The sequence below is a fragment of the Taudactylus pleione genome, unplaced genomic scaffold (genome assembly GCF_031769625.1).
Source record: "Taudactylus pleione unplaced genomic scaffold, aTauple2 ptg000140l, whole genome shotgun sequence".
In the NCBI taxonomy this organism is placed as follows: domain Eukaryota; kingdom Metazoa; phylum Chordata; class Amphibia; order Anura; family Myobatrachidae; genus Taudactylus; species Taudactylus pleione.
In genome coordinates, this window is record NW_028284542.1 from 1,151,077 (window position 1) to 1,170,692 (window position 19,616).

The 19,616-nt window shown below is 45.3% G+C and overlaps 1 protein-coding gene across 1 annotated transcript in view; it reads right to left on the reverse strand.

Moving 5' to 3' along the window:
- Window positions 1-19,616, reverse strand: part of LOC148522737 (antizyme inhibitor 2-like) — a 72,095-nt gene that overhangs the window by 16,840 nt on the left and 35,639 nt on the right. The window contains exon 8 of the mRNA XM_088473780.1: window positions 8,652-8,770. Within this exon, the coding sequence (XP_088329906.1) occupies window positions 8,652-8,770 (119 nt within the window). The remainder of the gene's footprint in view (window positions 1-8,651; window positions 8,771-19,616) is intronic.

The following is a 19,616-nucleotide window of genomic DNA, read 5'->3' on the forward strand; positions in this document are numbered from 1 at the left end:
AACAGTTAATAGTAATACAAAACAATGTAGGACAAGGACATGGTTTATAAACATAGCTGCATAACAAGCAGCAGGACATGAGCAACCAGGTGTTAGGTGTCATTGTGTGGAGTTACGAGTAAATTATACTATAACTACTGGAGGAGAAGCACGTGAGGGATGAGGGCCCTGCTCGTTAGAGCTTACATTCTAAAGGGGAAGGGCAGACAGACAGGGACGACACAGATGGGGTAGATAGTGAGGAAGGAGCATGGAGCAGTGGGTTAGGATATGTGCTGCGGTATGTGTGTGTTTAAGATAACCTGATGTTATGTCAAGATTAAGTCCTTCATACCTATCTCTATGACAGAAAATAGATTTTGTTTATGTGTTATTTACATGAGAGATGTCCAAAATAAAGTTGTAGCACTTTAATTATTGTGTGTTACATTTTAGCATCTACATACATTCTGATAAAAAATGGATATATTATGGGACTGTCCTGCCATCCTAGGACAGTAGTGACTACTTTAATCCCAGCTGCTGGATACTATGCCATGCTCCAGTGAGTGGGTGCGTCTCACATGCTAGACCCACCCACAAATGGGTGCAGCCATGCCCAACATGCTGTGGTCCCACAGGATGTTGCAGTACCTGGGCCCATAATTTCTTTTGGTAGCCCTGGAGGCAGAACCAGGTGGGCATAGTGGTGGGGTAGCAAGGCCATGGAGGGAGGTGGTTGAGAATGGAGGAACAGTAATGGCAGGGGAAAGAAGCAGAGGGTTGGAAAGCAGACTGATGAGAGAAAAAAGGGGGAACAAGAAGCATAGGAGACAAGAGGGAGAGGATAGGGATGGATAAAGTAGAGGATTATGTGGGCACTGATTAAGGGGGGGTGTGAAGTAAGAGTGTTCATGCTATGGACGAGGTAATAAGTGAGATGAAAACTGGAGTGGAGGCTGTGTGATACAGAGACAGTGTGGATTAAAGTTGTTAAATATTCAAAAATAGAGATAAAAGAACAGTGCTGCTAATGTATGAGTGCAGCTCCGAAAGTGATATATAAAGAGAGGTATGTGAGTAGTGGGTGCAGGAATTAGTTATTAAATAAATGATTAAAGTGGATAGATGTGACACAATGGGAAAAGGCAATACATACAAGAATTTATGTAGTATGAGGGCAAAATTACAATGTACCCGAGCCGATCCAGTCAGAGGTGTTATGTCCAAGCAGTGAGTGTAGTAAGGAGTTTCCTGGATAATCATGAAGCAGAAGATGTTGATTTTGGTAATTCACATTAATAAGTTGCTTGTTGTCGTTCAGAAAGTGTTCTGGTTTTCAGTTTGTTTTCCTCCAGTTTAACTCCGGCGTAACTCCGACTTAGTTATCATATTGTAATTACACTTATAATCTCACACTTTTCATCTAACACAGCCTACGTCTATGCAGCCTTAGTGAGCACTTAGGATGTACACAACACTGGAGGGTGAGGAATCGGTGGATGAGGAGGATGAGGATGACATCTTGCCTCCGTAGAGCCAGTTTGTGCAGGGACACATTAATTGCCAGCTTGTTTTGTGGGGGCCCAAACGAACCAATCATTTCAGCCACAGTTGTGTGGCAGACCCTGGCGCTGAAATGATTGATTTGTTAAAGTGTGCATGTCCTGTTTATACAATATAAGGGTGGGTGGGAGGGCCCAAGGACAATTCCATCTTGCACCTCTTTTTTTTCTTTGCATTATGTACTGTTTGGGGCCTAGTTTTTCAATGCCATCCTGTCTGCCACTGCAGTGTCACTCCTAGATGGGCCACGTGTTTGTGCCGCCCACTCGTGTCGCTTAGCATAGTCATCCAGCTACCTCGGTGCAACCTTTTGGACATAAAAACACTATTGTGAGGTGTGAGGTGTTCAGAATAGACTGGAAATTAGTGGAAATTAAGGTTATTGAGGATAATAATAGCATAGGAGCAGAAAAACCCACAAATTCTGTGATTTTAGCTGTTTTTATGCTTTTTTTAAAAAAAAATACAGATCCAAAACACAAAACCCAGAACCCAAAACACGGAAGGGTGGTTTTGGCAAAACCAATCAAGATCCAAAACACGAAGAAAGATCCAGATCCAAAACCAAAACACGAAAAGTGGCCGGTCCACACCCCTAATATATATATATATATATATATATATATATATATACATATATATGGAAGTGGTATTATTGTTTAATACTCTATGTCGTGGTGGGAGGGAGGGACAGGAGCACCTATGTAGATAGATAGATAGATAGATAGATAGATAGATAGATAGATAGATAGATAGATAGATAGATATGAGATAGAAAGAAAGATATGAGATACAGAGATATGAGAGAGATAGATAGATAGATAGATAGATAGATAGATAGATAGATAGATAGATAGATAGATAGATAGATAAACAGTGCTCAATTAGTGGAGGTCATTATTTAATTACAATTTTTACAAATTTAACAGGTAGTTTATGTTAGTATCAATCAAATTCATTCACATACCTCACACTCCATTGGTATTTAGGGAGCCCTGGTTCCAGTCAGGCTGTTCACCAAAAGAATGCCTGATTAAACAGGACATCTCCGTCTCCTGCCTACCTCCTCCTGGCTCCCTTTAATGCCTTTATAAAGACTGCAGAGAATGGTGCGCGCCGCCGTCAGTGTGTCAACAACACAGACACACTGACTGACTGAGCACTCGGCTGCGCTGTATAGGTGAGCCGAGGCAGAAGACAAGAGCCGCGGTTCGCGTCCTGCGGCCCCGATGAAGGGTGATGATGATCGATCATCAATCATCACCCTTCATTTTAAATGTGCAGTGCCCCAGCTGCATCTACTCACCGGCCGGCTCCCCACTCCTGTCACCGGGGCACTGTGCGCAGGCCGCAGGGGAGAGGCTGGATCACTGTGCACAGGCGCAGGGAGGGCTTTTGAAACCTCCCACTGAGCCGCCATCTGTGTGACACCCAGCCTGGACCGGTGGCCGGGATTTGTTTGTGTGGCGACAGCCTGGCGGGGGTTGTAATGGGCAGAGCTTCAGGGGCCGATTGTTATGCTCCTAAAAAGACAGGAAAATAAATTTTCCTGTGTCTGCAGCAGCACACCTATCCGGTGCTGTGGGCCTATTTTGATGGTTGGCCTGGAGCTATAGCTCCATCCGCCCCATTGCTAATCCGGCCCTGACAGGGCATGAAGCTTCCCTGGGGAACAGGAAGACTGCAGTCTGCATAGTAGCACTCTCCCATTTCAACAGGACTATCTATAATCAGGACATCATGACTCTACATTTCCCTGGCAGATACTGCTGTCTGCATCCACAGGGTATACACTGGGGAACTGAGGGTTGCTCGATTTACAGCAGGCACTAAATGTAAAATCTACAGTTGTACTTATGCATGCTACAAAGCTGCGTGCACGTCAGAAAAGGGGGAGCGGTCACTCAAAAGGGGGCACGTCCTTAAGATACACCCTCTTTTCAACAGTGTAGTGTACCACACCATAGTACCCCTTATACATATTATGCCACACAATAGTAGTGCCCCTTATAACACATTATGCCATGCAGTAGTAATGCCCTTTATACATTATGCCATACAGTAATGCCCCATACACATTATGCTACACACAATAATGCCCCTTATAACACATTATGCCACACAGTAATACCCTTTACAAATGATGCCACACAGTAATACCCTATACAAATTATGCCACTGCGGGGATAGGAAAAGGAGGAGGAGGTGAACTGGTTAACAGGTGGAGGCGGGAGCCGGGGAATGAGGAGTTGGCTGATACAGAAGGAGGGTTGCTGGGTATTAGAGGAGAGCCAAGATGAAGTGCTGAAAATGGGACTGGCCTCTGGGCTGAGAGGCTGTCAGGGTAGTTGGGGACTGGCGGCACAGCAGGGCTCTGGAGTGTGCCGGAGTGAGACTGTCACTCTGCACTCTCAAGCCACGTCTCCATCCTAAGTGTCTTTATATCATACCATTGTATACTGGCACACTTCCAGCACCGATATAACATTCTAATAATGATATATATTTTTTAAACAATCATTTTTATTGAATTTTTGTTATTTTTTTTAATCAAACAAAATAGAAGGGGTACAGAAAAAAATGAATGGAACGAAAAAACATGGGGGGGGGGAATACAGGCAAATATCAGTAAAAAAAAATCAAAATATCACATTAAACCAGAAAACAAATCAAAATCAGTGTACGACATACACAAATAGTAGAGAACACTCTACAACTTCAAAAGACAAACCAAAATACAGAGCATATCAAAACCTTGAACTATCAGAGTGTGGTTATTGGAAGGCATGGACCCATCGTGATAAATTCATGCCAGCTGAACCACTTTATCATTGGTGAGTTAGCGGAAGAAGAATAGGGGCAGTTCAAAGTTTCCATCCGGAAAGTATAATTTATTTTGGACTATCAAAGAAAGGGGGGAGGTTTATCCTGCTTCCAGAACTGAGCAATGGCTGCACTGGTAGCAATAAGTACATGACATATAAAATACCTGTGGTGAACTGGGACATCATCCTGGAATATATGTAAGAGAGCAGTGGAGTGGGACAAAGACAGCCGCAGACTGGTAACCTTCAAAATCAAATCCTCTACCTCCAGCCAAAGGGGGCTTATAGTAGGGCAATGCCAGAAAATATGAAAAATCTTACCAATTAGGCCACATGCACGCCAACACAAATTAGATTGGGAAGGCCAAATTTTGTGTAATCTATCTGGGGTCAAATAAATGCGATAGAGCATTTTCATATACATTTCAATATGTGAAATACATCTAGACATTTTAAATACAGAAAAGAAAAGTTGGGACCATACATGCGAGTCTAAACATATATTTAGGTGGTATTCCCATTTAATAATGGCTGGTGACTTATCTGGTTCTTCCGCTGTAAGCATGAGAGAGTACCAAAAAGATATACCCCCTTTTGCGAGAGATTGAAGATATATACGTGAAAAAACATGGGGAGGAATCATACCCGCCGAGCCTACTAAGTGCGGAAAGGATTGAATCCAGTGCCTGACTTGAAGGAATTTATAGAAATCACTAGAGGGAATGGAGAAGCTAGACTGTAATTGGGCGAAAGAAAGGAAGGCATTATTTACAAAGAGGTCACGGAGGGTACGGATACCATTGAGGTGCCAGAGGAGCAGGTTTAAATTTGGGATTAAATACGATAAACCTTGCATAGAAAGGTGGAGAGATGGCAGGTTAAATTGTAGAAGGGCAGATAGGCTATCCCACGCTTTGAGAGAAGCTAGTGTCGCCCTGGACATAGATATTAAAGAGACTCTAGAACTGGATGGAATCCAGAGTAAGTCGCAAAGGGGGAATTTGTCTAACATATCACTTTCCAGCCTACCCCAGGGTTTAGGGTTAAGAACATTCGACCAATCACTAAGCTGATCGACCAAGCACGCAGCTTGATAGAGTGCTAGATTGGGGTAAGCCAAGCCCCCAGATGATCTAGACATCATTAAATATTTCTTAGCGAGCTTGGCTCTCTTATTATTCCAAATATATTTATTCAGCACTGCATAAAATCTATTTAACCATGAGGGAGGGTCCTAGGAATTGACCTAAATAAATACATAAGTTTAGGAAGAAGTGTCATCTTGACGTCCGCCATTCTGCCCATCCAGGAAACCTCATAGTTTATCCAATCCTTTGTAAAGGCAATAAATTGATTCAAAAGGGGGCCATTATTATATCCAAGAAGAGTGTCATCTTTAGCTATCAAAGAGATACCCAAATAACGGAGAGACGGTGATTGCCAATTATAATTATAGTGAGATTTTAGGGAATACAGGAGCTGGGGTGGAACATTTAATGCTAATACCTCCGTTCTAGATGTGTTTAATTTATAATGAGGCCGCAGAATAATCATGAAGCAACTGTTGTAAATTTGGGAGAGAGGTTTCTGGAAGCGTAACAAACGGAAGGATGTCGTCCGCAAAAAGGCAAATTCTATGTTGTGACCCATTTATGAGAGGACCATGAAGTAGGGGGGTGGTGCGGATATGTTCCGCTAAAGGTTCTATTGCTAAAACAAAAATTAAGGGAGATAAGGGGCAACCCTGTCTGGTGCCATTGCTTATAGGGAACAAAGAAGACAGGAAACCATTGCAATATACACGTGCTCCAGGTGAACTATAGAGTGCAAGAATGGCATCTAGGAACCGTCCTGAAAAAACAAATTTGGAGAGTACAGCCTTCATATATCCCCAATGTAACCTATCGAAGGCCTTCTCGGCATCTAATGAAAGTGCCAGGAGCAGGTCCCTTACCTATGTGAAATGCTCAATAATATTCAGGGCTCTTCGTGTGTTGTCTGGAGCTTGTCGGCCCAATACGAAGCCCACCTGATCCGGGTTGATTAAATTAGGGAGCAACGGATTCAATCTATTGGCTACCATTTTTGCATATAATTTAATAACAGTGTTCAGTAGGGCTATGGGCCTTTCATTTTGGGCATGTGTGGGGTCCTTGCCAGGTTTGAGGATAGTATTAATAATACGAACCTCAAGCATCTCAGGTGGGAATGAGCTTGTAATACTGATATTTTAAAGTAAGCAAAAAATTGTAATATATCTATTATAAGAATGGGATTGAAATCCCAACAGTGGCTGCGCGACAGAAGCAGGTAAGTATAGTAACCTCCCCTGTCCCTCCCTAACCCTTCCTTAGTGGTGCCTAACCCTAACCTCCCCCCCAGTGCCTAACCCCCCCCTTACCGCTCCCTAAACCTAACCCTCCCGGGGGTTACCTAACCCTAACCTCTCCCTGGGGGTGTATAACCCTAACCACCCCCCAAAACCCGACACTAACCCTGCTAACTGCACTAAACATAACCCCCCACCCGCGGCTAACAGGGCAGGTGTCCCGGAGTTACCTCGTTTGGGCACGCGCCATCTTGGATTCCGGCATCGGGATTATGATAGGCGTCAGTATTTCGACGCCTATCATAAATCCCTGGCCGGAATTCTGCATCCCCTATTATATACTAGTTGGGATACCTGGCATCGCCCACTTAGAAGACTAGACCCTGAAGTACACCTGCAGCCTTTATTTGTTTATATTGTCCTTGTCTATAACCCCATTCAATTAATCCTGAAATGGACCCACTATTTGCTAACATGCATGCAAACAGTGGTGTAACAACCGTGGGTGCAAGGGGTATTGCTACTATGGTGCCCGAGCTGCCTCTGTGGCCCACCGCTCCCCCTGCACCCAGTATCGCACACAAGGTAGTCCAGTCCAGTCATGGCTGCCCGAGGAGGGCCTGGGTGTCAGTGATTTTGATTTGGTGCCAGCCCAGCAGGCAGACAAGGAGAGACAGCATCACTGGTCACGAGGCAATCAGAGCTCGTGGACCGTCAACCAATCAAAAGTGGTGGCTCCTGATTGGCTGCCAGTCCACAAGCTCAGATTGGCTTGCGTCTGGCAATAGATTCAAATTGTGCTGATGCTGTCTGTCCATGTCTGCCACTGCCTGCCGGTGCGCTAGCTGTAGCACTTTTGGGCTGGTCGCTGGAGGCCAGACACAAAATCCTCACCTGCTGGCTGCTAATGGCACATAGGGGATGGTGAGAGGCTGCTGGGGTGGGGGGAATAATGTGTAAGGGGCATTACTGTGTGGCAGAATATGTAAGGTGCACTACTATTGTGTGAATAATGTGTTATATGGGGCACTACTACTATGTGGCATAATCTGTAAAGGGCATTACTGTGTGGTATAATGTGTAAGGGGCATTACTGTGTAATGTAAGGGACATTACCATGTGGCATAATATATAAGGGACATTACTACTGCATGGCATAATGTGTATAAGGGGTATTACTGTAGCATAACCTGAATGGGCTCTCTGTAGCATAACCTGAATGGGCTCTCTGTGGCATAACCTGAATGGGCTCTCTGTGGCATAACCTGAATGGGCTCTATGTGGCATAACCTGAATGGGCTCTCTGTGGCATAACCTGAATGGGCTTTCTGTGGCATAACCTGAATGGGCTCTGTGTGGAATAACATGAATTGGATCTATGTGGGGGCTAATGTATGTGTTTTTTCACCTCTGGGGTGTGGGGCCCTTTTAAGAACTTGCTATGTGGCCCACAAAGTTCTAGTTACGCCCTTGTATGCAAACTCAGAGGGCTGACTAACAAATATGGTCACTTTAAAAAGGACTAACTCTGGATTTAATGTGAACTTTCATGAATCATAAAGTTTGACACTTGCTCAGACTGTGAGGTTAAAATTATACTTTTGTAGCTTTCACACAGGTTGTTTTTGTCAGACTGCCAATTTAACCTGCATAATTTAAGTGTGTTCCCATTTTTAGGGATTGTGTGACAGTGTGTGGCCCTGACAAAGTTCAAACCTAGGCAAAAACCAAATCCTGATCAAACTACACCACCAGGCCAAATTTGGTGGAGCTGGGTCCATAACTCTGGCCGTGCATAAAGGTCAAACAGACAGATACACTTTCTTACTTACTATGTAAATATACACATTATGAATGAACAGGATGCTCCTTGCATAATAATGTTATTCCATTTATGTGTGTGCTGTCCCCTCTTCTTCCCACATTGATCAGGAACACCTATGGGCACTTACCTTTTCCAATGTTAGTTTTAGGCTTTTATCTTCTTTGAATAGTGTAAAAATCATAAATGACCCAAACAGCCCCTCATTGAGATAATAGGCCAGTTGTCTGCTGACTTTCCCGTCTGCTCCTGTAAAGAGAAGAGTGTTAGTTTGACTTACTGCTCTAATGCACTGTGCAATAGAAGGATATTAGACATTACCTAGTCTTCTAAAAGCTCAAAAATGGAGAGAGCCCAGTCCTTTTATACTGGCACAGAACTCTATGGTAACTCTCCATATATATGTCATAGTACAGGGGCATTATTCCATGATACATATGAATAAAATACATAATTATATTTCTATTATAGTTATTAAAATAACCTTTGGAATACTTAACTTTGTTTAATAATGTTAGTTGTTTTAATGAGAGAAGTGAAAGCCATTAGACATAATCCTACACAACACACAGCGGTTTATTGGTGCTCGGATGCTTTGTGTACCATTGGATATACGTTGTGTAGTCTGTGGCTAATGTAATATAATATAGGAAGAGAAGGATGAAACATAGAGGTTATAGTTATTGTATAAAAGAAATGAATAAACAAATGTGAGGTTACTGTATCTTTGTCACTCTAATGTGTGGGGGAGATGTGTCCTAAAATGTAATATGCTTATCTGATAAGCTCTGTGCTCACCAAAGTGAAGGATATCGGCCATATACTGTATAAGCGAGTGCACTATAAAAGAAAGTTGAATTGTTTCCCGTTTGGATCAGCCCCTTTAGACTATACAGATAGGAATTTCCTATGAAGCTGGCAGTAGTATAAGCATTGTATCAGAACTGTATGTACTAATGCAGACTCCTTACATATAACATACTTATTGGAGAACCGGCATTTGAACATCAGACACTACAGGTAATCACCCTGCCATGTATACAACTGCACAAGCATCTTCTAGATGCTCTGTGCACTAATGCGCTTCCGGGAGCTGGCTGGCCCCACCCCCTATGCACAACGTTATGCACAATGCGGGCAGGGCCGGCAGAGGGCACATAAAAGCCCTGATACAGCACAGAATATAATATATTACAAATACACTTCTCCAAGCTGCAAATCACAGGCCTCAGGCCAGTACAGGTAAATTGAGATTGAAGTCAATGGAGAGCTGCAGGGTGACTAAAGTTGATTCTGTGGTTCCCACCATTGACTTCAATGGTGGGAGCCGTTCATTGGCTGAGAGAGGCGGGGTTAGGGTTAGGCTAGGGGAAGCTGGGTTAGGGTTAGGCACCACTGGGGGGAGGTTAGGGTTCGGCACCCCCGGGAGTGTTAGGTTTAGGGTGCGAGAAAGGGGGGTTAGGCACTACTGGGGGGAGGTTAAGGTTAGGCACCACTAAGGGAGGGTTAGGGGGGAGAGGGGACGCTTAGGGTACTTTACCAGCCCCAGTCTGGATCTCCACTGTTCGGGATTCCGGCATCGGTATTACATCCGCAGGGAACACATCCGGCGGCATTACATAACGATTCCATTTAAAGGGACTGTGCGACATGCTAATTTATTTATTTATCGTCATTAAAACAATCCTCCACCATTCTATTGATGCTTATAGGGGTATTCAATATGGAGCGAAAACTCAGTTTTTGCGATGTTTTCGCACCTATGACATCATTATCGCAGGTTTTGGTTTTACATCGTATTCAATCTCAAAGACTTTTCGCAGGTTCGAAAAGTTTTTGAAAAATTGGGAATTAGGTTTTAGGGGTGCAGGCTTAAAAAAAATAGCCTGCACCCCTGGGAATGATATTTTAAAATTAACTGTGTCAAAAAAAGTTTTTTTAAAAAAAAATAGGGACACCCCAAAAAATTAAATGAAAAATTGGGGTGAAAAAAAAAAATGGGAAAAAATTGTTTAAAACTAGGGAAATAGGTTCAGGGCTATTCTGCAAATATGCGGCAGGTGTATTCTAGAATAGATTTATAGCGGCAGGTGTATTCTAGAATAGATTTATAGCGGCAGGTGTTTTCTAGAATAGATTTATAGCGGCAGGTGTATTCTAGAATAGATTTATAGCGGCAGGTGTATTCTAGAATAGATTTATAGCGGCAGGTGTTTTCTAGAATAGATTTATAGCGGCAGGTGTATTCTAGAATAGATTTATAGCGGCAGGTGTATTCTAGAATAGATTTATAGCGGCAGGTGCACAGTTGAAGAATTTTTAAAAAATTACTTTAGGGACATCAAAATATGCTAGTACCCATTTTCATGTACCCCAAATTTGATGGGACCACTTAAAAAAATGAAAAAAATAACCTAAGTGCTCCTCTGCATCACTTCTTCAATGTCGGAAAAAAAGCACCTGCCGCAACTATTTAAATCCCCGACTTTCATTTGCAGGCTAAAACGGGGGTACCCATAGTGATCCCCCATGTTTTTACAGCTTTGGGGGGGTCCTACAATTTTTTTCAGGTAAATTTCGTTTTTTATCGCAAATCCCACTTCGCAGGCTCCCGTTTTGGTACGTTTTATATTGAATATGGGGATAAAGCGGGCGCGCGCACGATACTTTATCCAAGGAAAATCTCCGATATGCAACGTACACTTTTGACAGCGAAGTTTACGTTTCATATTGAATACCCCTCTATGTGTATCAGATAAGCGAGGGAAGACATTCTGCTGTCTAGTGTCTGTTAGGAAATGTACAAATATCAGAATACTTACTATATACAGTAGATAACCAGAGTAATACTCTTTTCAGTGAGTGCATTTACCACAACAGCCCTCCCCACACTTATAACACCTACTTCTACAATTCACAGTTGAAATAAACATTATAAGGATTATTGGTTTAACCACCCACTATCCATGGCCATTCTTTTGGTCGTGCACATTTGTTCTGTTTCAGTTAATTAACCTGGGTTTTATTTGAGATGAGCAATTATCTTTAAAGAGTCTAAAGAGTGTCGGCAGGGGCTGCTGTCCTGTGTCGGCTGGGGCTGCTGTCCTGTGTCGGCTGGGGCTGCTGTCCTGTGTCAGCTGGGGCTGCTGTCTTGCTCTGACTTTGGGCTCCATTTAAGATTGAAGGTTAACACCAGCTGCATTTTTCATTAGTATCACAGTGATAAAAATGAAAATGCCACTATTATTTATCAATACTAACCCCTCCGACGAGGTCCTCCGCTCACCTGCTGGCAGCCTAAAGCTAAAGCGATGGGCTCTAGTGTAATGACCATGCACGACATCTGCGCATGTGCATGATACGGGGACCCGGCAGTGCCTGGAAGACAGCGCTGGGAAGGCAGAAAGGCAGCGCTGGGACCCCCATTGCCGGCAATAGTGACCACATCACTCTCGTTATCTAAAGATGGCGAGAGCGATGCTGTGAAAAACAGCGGTAATCTTAGATTACCACTGTTTAGTTGAATAAGGAAAGGATGACATAACCCCTTTAGCATCGTTGGTAAATGGGGCCCTTTGTTTGTCAATAATGTTGGGAAGTTTAGCAATGGCTGAATTATAGCTTCACGGTTCAGGTCCTGGTAATAAACTTTTTTTAGTTTATTTGTTACTGAATCTATGCACCCAAGACGTATGGAGAACAATAGGTTAGCTTTACTTTAGTTCCACATGGACACTAAATTAAGGCCCTCATTCAGAGCCGTACACTCTGAGCAGAGCGCACGCTCTGAATGAGGGCCGCCCTCCATAATTATGGAGTGTCCTCCTGGACGCTCGTATAGCTGTGGGTCACCACCCACAGCCTATACGAGCATGCAGTTTGATGGCCGCGATGGTCTTGACCATCGCGACCATCGCCACTGCGAGCCGGAGCCTGCGGTTGAGGTTTTCAACCGCAAGGCCCGGAGTGATTTTGGCTCTATCAGAGCCAAAATCGCTCCCACTGACATCACTAGTGATGTCAGTGGGCCGGCTTCTGACGGTAGGTGTTCCCTTGGGAACGCCTCCGTCAGGGAGGCACGTCCCCGGCACGCCCACCAAAGGGGGCGTGCTGTCAATCAACATCGACAGCACGCCCCCTTTGATCAGACACAACGAGCGAAGGAAGGTCCTTCGCTCGTCGCGTCTGGCGCATGCGCACGACGGAGCTCCCGCCGTCGTGCGCATGCGCAGTGCACAACATTGACCCACTTGCGAGCGGACAGCCGCTTGCGAGTGGGTCTGAATCAGGCCCAAAGTCTTTTGGTTTTGGATTTTAATTTTTTTTAAATGATAAAAATCACATCATTGTAGGCCTGTTTTTGTTCCTACAGTATTATTAACCTCAACAGCATTTATTTCCAGTCATTTCCAATCAATTTTGACCACCTCATCTAATCTAGGGCCAAAAGGTTGCATCCAGCTAGCTGGCTGACTAAGCTAAGTGACAGCAGTGGGCGGCACTAACATGTGGCAGTTCAGCTTCCAAGTTCCAACACGGATACAGTGTATTATACAGGGTATACAATCAGGAAACCGGCTGACATAAGCCCGACAGTCGGCTTCCCGATTGCTTTATCCCGGCGAGGGTTAAATGACAGGCATCTAAATCTAGACGCCTGTCATTTTTCCGACGCCGCGAGACTGGCGCCCGGCATCCCGATCAAAGGGATGCCGGGTGCCGCGAGCGGACAGCCGTGGGGGGGGAGGGTTAGGTTTAGGGCACCCGGGGGGGACTTAGGGTTAGGCACCCCCCTGGGAGGGTTAGGGTTAGGCTAGGGGAAGGGGGGTTAGGCACCCCCGGGGGGAGGGGAGGGTTAGGCACCCTCCCGGGGGACTAAGGTTTAGGCAGCGTGGAAGGGGGGGTTAGGTTTAGGCACAGGGGGGAGCTTAGGGTTAGGCACCCCTAAGTAGGGTTAGGGTTAGGTTAGCTGTCGGGCTGCCGCTGCTGGGATCTCTGCATCTGTCGGACTGAAACTGCCGGGAATCGAACTGCCAGCCATGCGTCAGCCGGTATTTCATACCGATTCATTATACAGTTTGGGTTGGATACACCAGCAGGCTTGCCCACCCCCCTGATTTGGCCGGGAGCCTCCCGAATATTGGGTGCCGCTCCAGGCCCCCCCGGAGAGGCAGGCAAGCCTCCCGGCATCCACCAACCCTCCCGACCTCCCCCCAGAATAAGCTAGAAATCCCCGCAGCGGGGGGGGGGGGGGTGGCAGTGACGCTATTTCTGCTTTACAATGCCGAAAATAACGGCATTGTGAAGAGGGGGTGGGGTCACGATAACGCGATCGTGCAGCTCCGCCCCCAATGTGTCATAACTGTCAGGTCACCCCCTCCTGCTGTTAGCCAACAATCAGCTCCCTCCCGGAAGGAGGGAGCTGATTGTTGGCAAGTATGCACCAGTAGTGCACTTACTGTGACAGCAGTGTCGGCAGAACGGTGGTGCCAACCTTGTCCTCAGTGCAGGACTGCTGACAGTGTCAGCTGTTTGGGGATGTCCTCGGTGTGGGAGTAGCGGCAGTGCGGGGTCGCTGATGGCATCCTCAATACGTGGGGCAGTAGTGTGGGGGTGCTCACAGTGTCCTTAGTGCAGGGTGTCAGTGGTGTCGGCAAAGCAGGGATGCCAGTGGTGTCCTCTGTGCACACGTGCTGACAGTGTCGGCAGTGCAGGGGTGCCGATGGTGTCTCAGTGTGGGAGTGCCGGCAGTGTGGGGTCGCTGACGGTGTCCTCGGTAAGTGGGGCAGCAGTGCAGGAATGCTGGCAGTGTCCTCAGTGCAGATTGCCGGCGGTGTCGGCAGAGTGGGGGTGCCAATAGTGCCCTCAGTGTGGGGGTCCTGATGGTGTCGGCAGTGCATGGGTGCTGGTGGTGTTCTCAGTGCAGGGTGCCAGCAGTGTCCGCAGTGGGGGTGTCGGCAGCAGGGGTTGGGCACCAGTAGTGGTCGGCAGCAGGGGTGCCGGCTGTGTCGGCATCTTCCTAAAACCTAACTTCCTGTGGGCTTAATGCTGATTGGCTGAGAGCTGTGACAGACATCTCTCCCAGCCAATAAGGGTTCAGTGCAAAATCTCACAATCAGAAAGTGGGATCGCAAGGTTTTGCCTCGGATAGAGATCCGGGGCAGGCAGCTAGATCCGTCCCGGATCCCCGAAATTCGGGTTGGTCCGGTTCTCTGAGAACCGGAGCCGCTCATCTCTACCTAAAACCAGATTAGGTAATCCACTCCATATAGACAGACCTCTCCCTAATTGGGCTGTTAATTGTCTCAGCTATCTGTTAGTTTCTGTATTATTGCCCCATTATTTGTTTTGCTGAGCTCAACTGACCTGTAATTCTCCTTGTGAATGGGGCACTTTCAAAGTGATTCTTGCAGTTTTAGACTAATCAGTTATATAATTTTCCCAAATAAAGTGGAGCTTGGAGGTAAGATGTGGGGCTGTGTGAGTACAGTAAAGGTGCCCATACACATACCGACTTTTCATCCAATTTGGACAATTTCGACAAATTGTGACAACAGATCATGTAAAAAATGGCCAAATTGTGAGTTTTTCTACTCTTGATTACGATGCCGATGCGCGTCCCCGCTCGTCGTACCTCGCATCTTCAGATCTGCCGTGCTGTAGGGCAGATTTAACCAATCTGGGATACAATGGCTGCACGATAGATCTAAAATTAGATTGGACATTTTTAACTCCAAATCGTGACCACGACTGCCTGGGGAGAGTTCAGGGAGAGTTCAGGGGAAATCGTGTACATCGGCTGATTGGGAGCAAGTCGGTATGTATGTGGGCACCTTTAGTCAGCACCAACCTCTCATCCATGCAGTGATCACCTCAGCCCTGCACCTACGAGTGTGACAGGCTTCAGGACGACTCCTCAGCGCAGGCTACAGTAGGAGGGCGGATGACTGTCCCGACTCCTCCCGCTGTGATGAGATCAGACCCTTTGTCACTCATCTGCTGTGATGCTGGTCTTCTCTCCGCCTCTTTTTCCTACAGCCTTGGCTCCATTCCGACGCTGCACCTGCCAAGCGCTGCTGCAGTTCCTGCTCCTCCCCTCTGATGCTGGTCTCCGCTCTCACCAGCAAGCCCCTCTGCTTACAGCCACCTCAGGCATGACAGACCCCCTGCCAGCACCTGCTCTTATGTCACTTGGCCCTTGGGTGTCCGTGAGGATCTCCTTCCTTGGTCGTTGGTTCCTTCATTCCTGTCTGACAGTCTGGCTCACAGGCTTCTAGAATGTCCTAGCAGATTAACAGCTGAGGTCCAGCCCTAACCGCTTGCCTGGCATCATTTGCGACCCAGGCAGGCTGTCAGTTCCTTGACATAGTCACAAACAATGTGACCAGTCAGAAATGCCCAATGGGGCGGCTCACGGAAGATAATCTTCCAGCAGCCGCTAATCTCAGGGGGACCTCCCGGCCTCTCTGCTTCCTTGCAGGGATGTGCAGTCAGGGGAGGCAGAGCCTCTCCTGTCATACTCCCTCCCCTATCATACTCCCTGTCATGCTCCAGAGTTTTGATATAAAAAGTGTTACATGTGTGCCTCCCAGCCATTGACCTCACCGCACGTCACTGCTTCCTTGCACCCTCCCCCAGTGTCTGCCGTACAGCCAACCACTGCTGATCAGTCAGCCTGCCAGGACCACCCACCCAGCGGCTGAAGAGAGAAGCAGCTACCGGGAAATGGTAAATCCAGCAGCTCTAAGGGCCCCAGTGTATATAAACAAAAAATCCTGCACAGATAGGCCTAGTAGACTATGTTATGGGGCACTCTTAAATCAGTATATGTAGAAAAATGTACAGTCAGGTGCATAAATATTTGGACATTGACAGAATTTTCATATTTTGGCCTCTATTCACCACCACAATGGCTTTGAAATGAAACAAGCAAGATGTGCTTTAACTGCAGACTTTCAGATTTAATTTGAGGGTAATTACATCCAAATCAGGTGACGGTGTAGGAATTACAACAGTTTCTATATGTGCCTCCCACTTTTTAAGGGGCCAAAAGTAATGGGACTATCAACTCAAAAGCTATTTCATGGACAGGTGTGGGCTATTCCCTCATTATTTCATTATCAATTAAGCAGGTAAAAGGTCTGGAGTTGATTCTAGGTGTGACATTTGCATTTGGAATCAGTTGCTGTCGACTCTCAATATGAGATCCAAAGAGCTGTCACTATCAGTGAAGCAAGCCATCATTAGGCTGAAAAATCAAAACAAACCCATCAGAGAGATAGCAAAAACATTAGGTGTTGCCAAATCAACTGTTTGGAACATTCTTAAAAAGAAAGAACGCACCGGAGAGCTCAGCAACACCAAAAGACCTGGAAGACCACGGAAAACAACTGTGGTAGATGACAGAAGAATTATTTCCCTGGTGAAGAAAAACCCCTTCACAATAATTGGCCAAATCAAGAACACTCTCCGGGAGGTAGGTGTATATGTGTCAAAGTCAACAATCAAGAGAAGACTTCACAAGAGTGAATATAGAGGGTTTACCACAAGATGTAAACCCTTGGTGAGCCTCAAAAACAGGAAGACCAGATTAGAGTTTGCCAAACAACATCTAAAAAAGCAATTACAGTTCTGGAACAACATCCTATGGACAGATGAGACAAAGATCAACTTGTACCAGAGTGATGGGAAGAGAAGAGTATGGAGAAGGAAAGGAACTGCTCATGACCCAAAACATACCACCTCATCAGTGAAGCATGGTGGTAGTAGTGTCATGGCGTGGGCATGTATGGTTTCCAATGGAACTGGTTCCCTTGTATTTATTGATGATGTGACTGCTGACAAAAGCAGCAGAATGAATTCTGAAGTGTTTCGGGCAATATTATTTGCTCATATTCAGGCAAATGCTTCAGAACTCGTTGGACGGCGCTTCCCAGTGCAAATGGACAATGACCCGAAGCATACTGCAAAAGCAACTAAAGAGTTTAAGGCTAAAAAGTGGAATGTTATTCAATGGCCAAGTCAATCCCCTGACCTGAATCCGATTGAGCATGCATTTCACTTGATGAAGACAAAACTGAAGGGAAAATGCCCCAAGAACAAGCAGGAACTGAAGACATTTGCAGTAGAGGCCTGGCAGAGCATCACCAGGGATGAAACCCAGCGTCTGGCGATGTCTATGCGTTCCAGACTTCAGGCTGTAATTGCCTGCAAAGGATTTGCAACAAAGTATTAAAAAGTGAAAGTTAGATTTAGGATTGTTTAAGTTTGTCCCATTACTTTTGGTCCCTTAAAAAGTGGGAGGCACATATAGAAACCTTTGTAATTCCTACACCGTTCACCTGATTTGGATGTAATTACCCTCAAATTATATCTGAAAGTCTGCAGTTAAAGCACATTTGTTTGTTTCATTTCACAGCCATTGTGGTGGTGAATAGAGGCCAAAATATGAAAATTCTGTCAATGTCCCAATATTTATGCACCTGACTGTAAATGATTAATTAATAATAAAACATCAATTTGATAAATACTCATTAAAAAATTGGTGCACAAGGCACGGAAAAACAAACAATGACAATTATTTCGTAAATCCTGTGTGAGAAAGATCAAAATGTATTTTCCTTGACAGGATAAGAAGGGTGAAGATATTATAAAGCAATCCTTCTGTCTCATATTGAACAAAGGAAAGACAGTTACCTGCAAGAACAGACAGATATAAAACAATACTCAAAACATACTGTATAGTGTATCATCTCCAAAAAAAAGTTTGACCATATGAGTCAATTATCAAAATACTGTATATACAATGTAAACAAGACCATGCATAAAAAAGAGGATACATATGCTGTGTATCCTATAATCACCAGGTGTCACACATGTAATATAATAATATCCACCAGATATAATCAGATAGTGGATCCAATTATTCAATTAGATAAATGTTCAGCAAAGATTAAATTTTTCAATTTAATTAGCCTATTTGCGGTATCAATCATCATTAGTGTCACATACGTACTACAATAATAATAGGCTGCTGTTGTATCTGTTTACAATTTTAGAAATAAAAGCATAAATTGACATATAAGCCTGGTTGGGTACTAAATGGAAAATAAGGTAAAGTAAGACACCAATTTATACCCCTTTCAACATACTGAGATTCCTGGGATTTTGGCCTGCCTCGGCCAAAATTCCCGGGTCTCATGTCTGTGTGAAAGGTACCTAGCCGCCCCTGCAATCGACCAGGGTCTTTCCCCGGGACTTAAGTCCTGGGAAATTACCCTGCTTCTGTCTGAATGGTGCTACCCGGGAATTTACTACTCCCGGGCAGCACCAAGCAGCTTTTGCATGTAGCTGACAGCACAGAGCGTCCTATAGGACGCTCAGTCCTGCTGCTCACCACCCCCAGCACCGGCCGGCTGTGCCACAGCGGGCCGTCCGCACTCCCGCTGGACCACCAGGGAATTAAAATAAATGTTAAAAAAATGATAATATAAAAAAAAACTGCATTACGATTGGCCAGCTTTTGGCAGCTGAATGATGACATCATCATCATCAGCCAGAGGGTGGATAGGCTAGGAGCAGCAGACGGCAGAGAAGAGGCAGGTAAGCAGAAAAACCCTGCTCTTGTCTGAAAGGGGTCTACCTGGGAATTTCCTGGGTAGACACTGTAGTGTGAAAGGGGGGTCTCGACCAAATTTCTCCTGTGCAAATTCCCGGATCTGAGCAGGAAATTTCCCGGGTTGTATGTCTGAAAGGGGTATAAGTATCTCTCCACTTCTGTTTTTACATGGAAATTGTGCAAGCCATGTAATGAGAGAGTGGGGAGACAGGTGTCTAGTGAAACAACAGAAATTATAGGAGTTCGTTAAAGCTCCACCGGGTGTTAGGTGACCCTATTACCAATAAGGCATTGCAGAGTTCAAATACGCCCTGGAGCAGTCAAACTACCATCTGAAAGGATAGAGAAAAGGTACCTGTATAACCATGGTCTCTGTGCTGGAGAGAGAGGAGAGAAGTCTGTGCTGTGCTAATATAATTAGCCCTGTCTGCTGGGTAGTGCTGTGTATCCGCACTGCATGAACATACCGACTGGTCC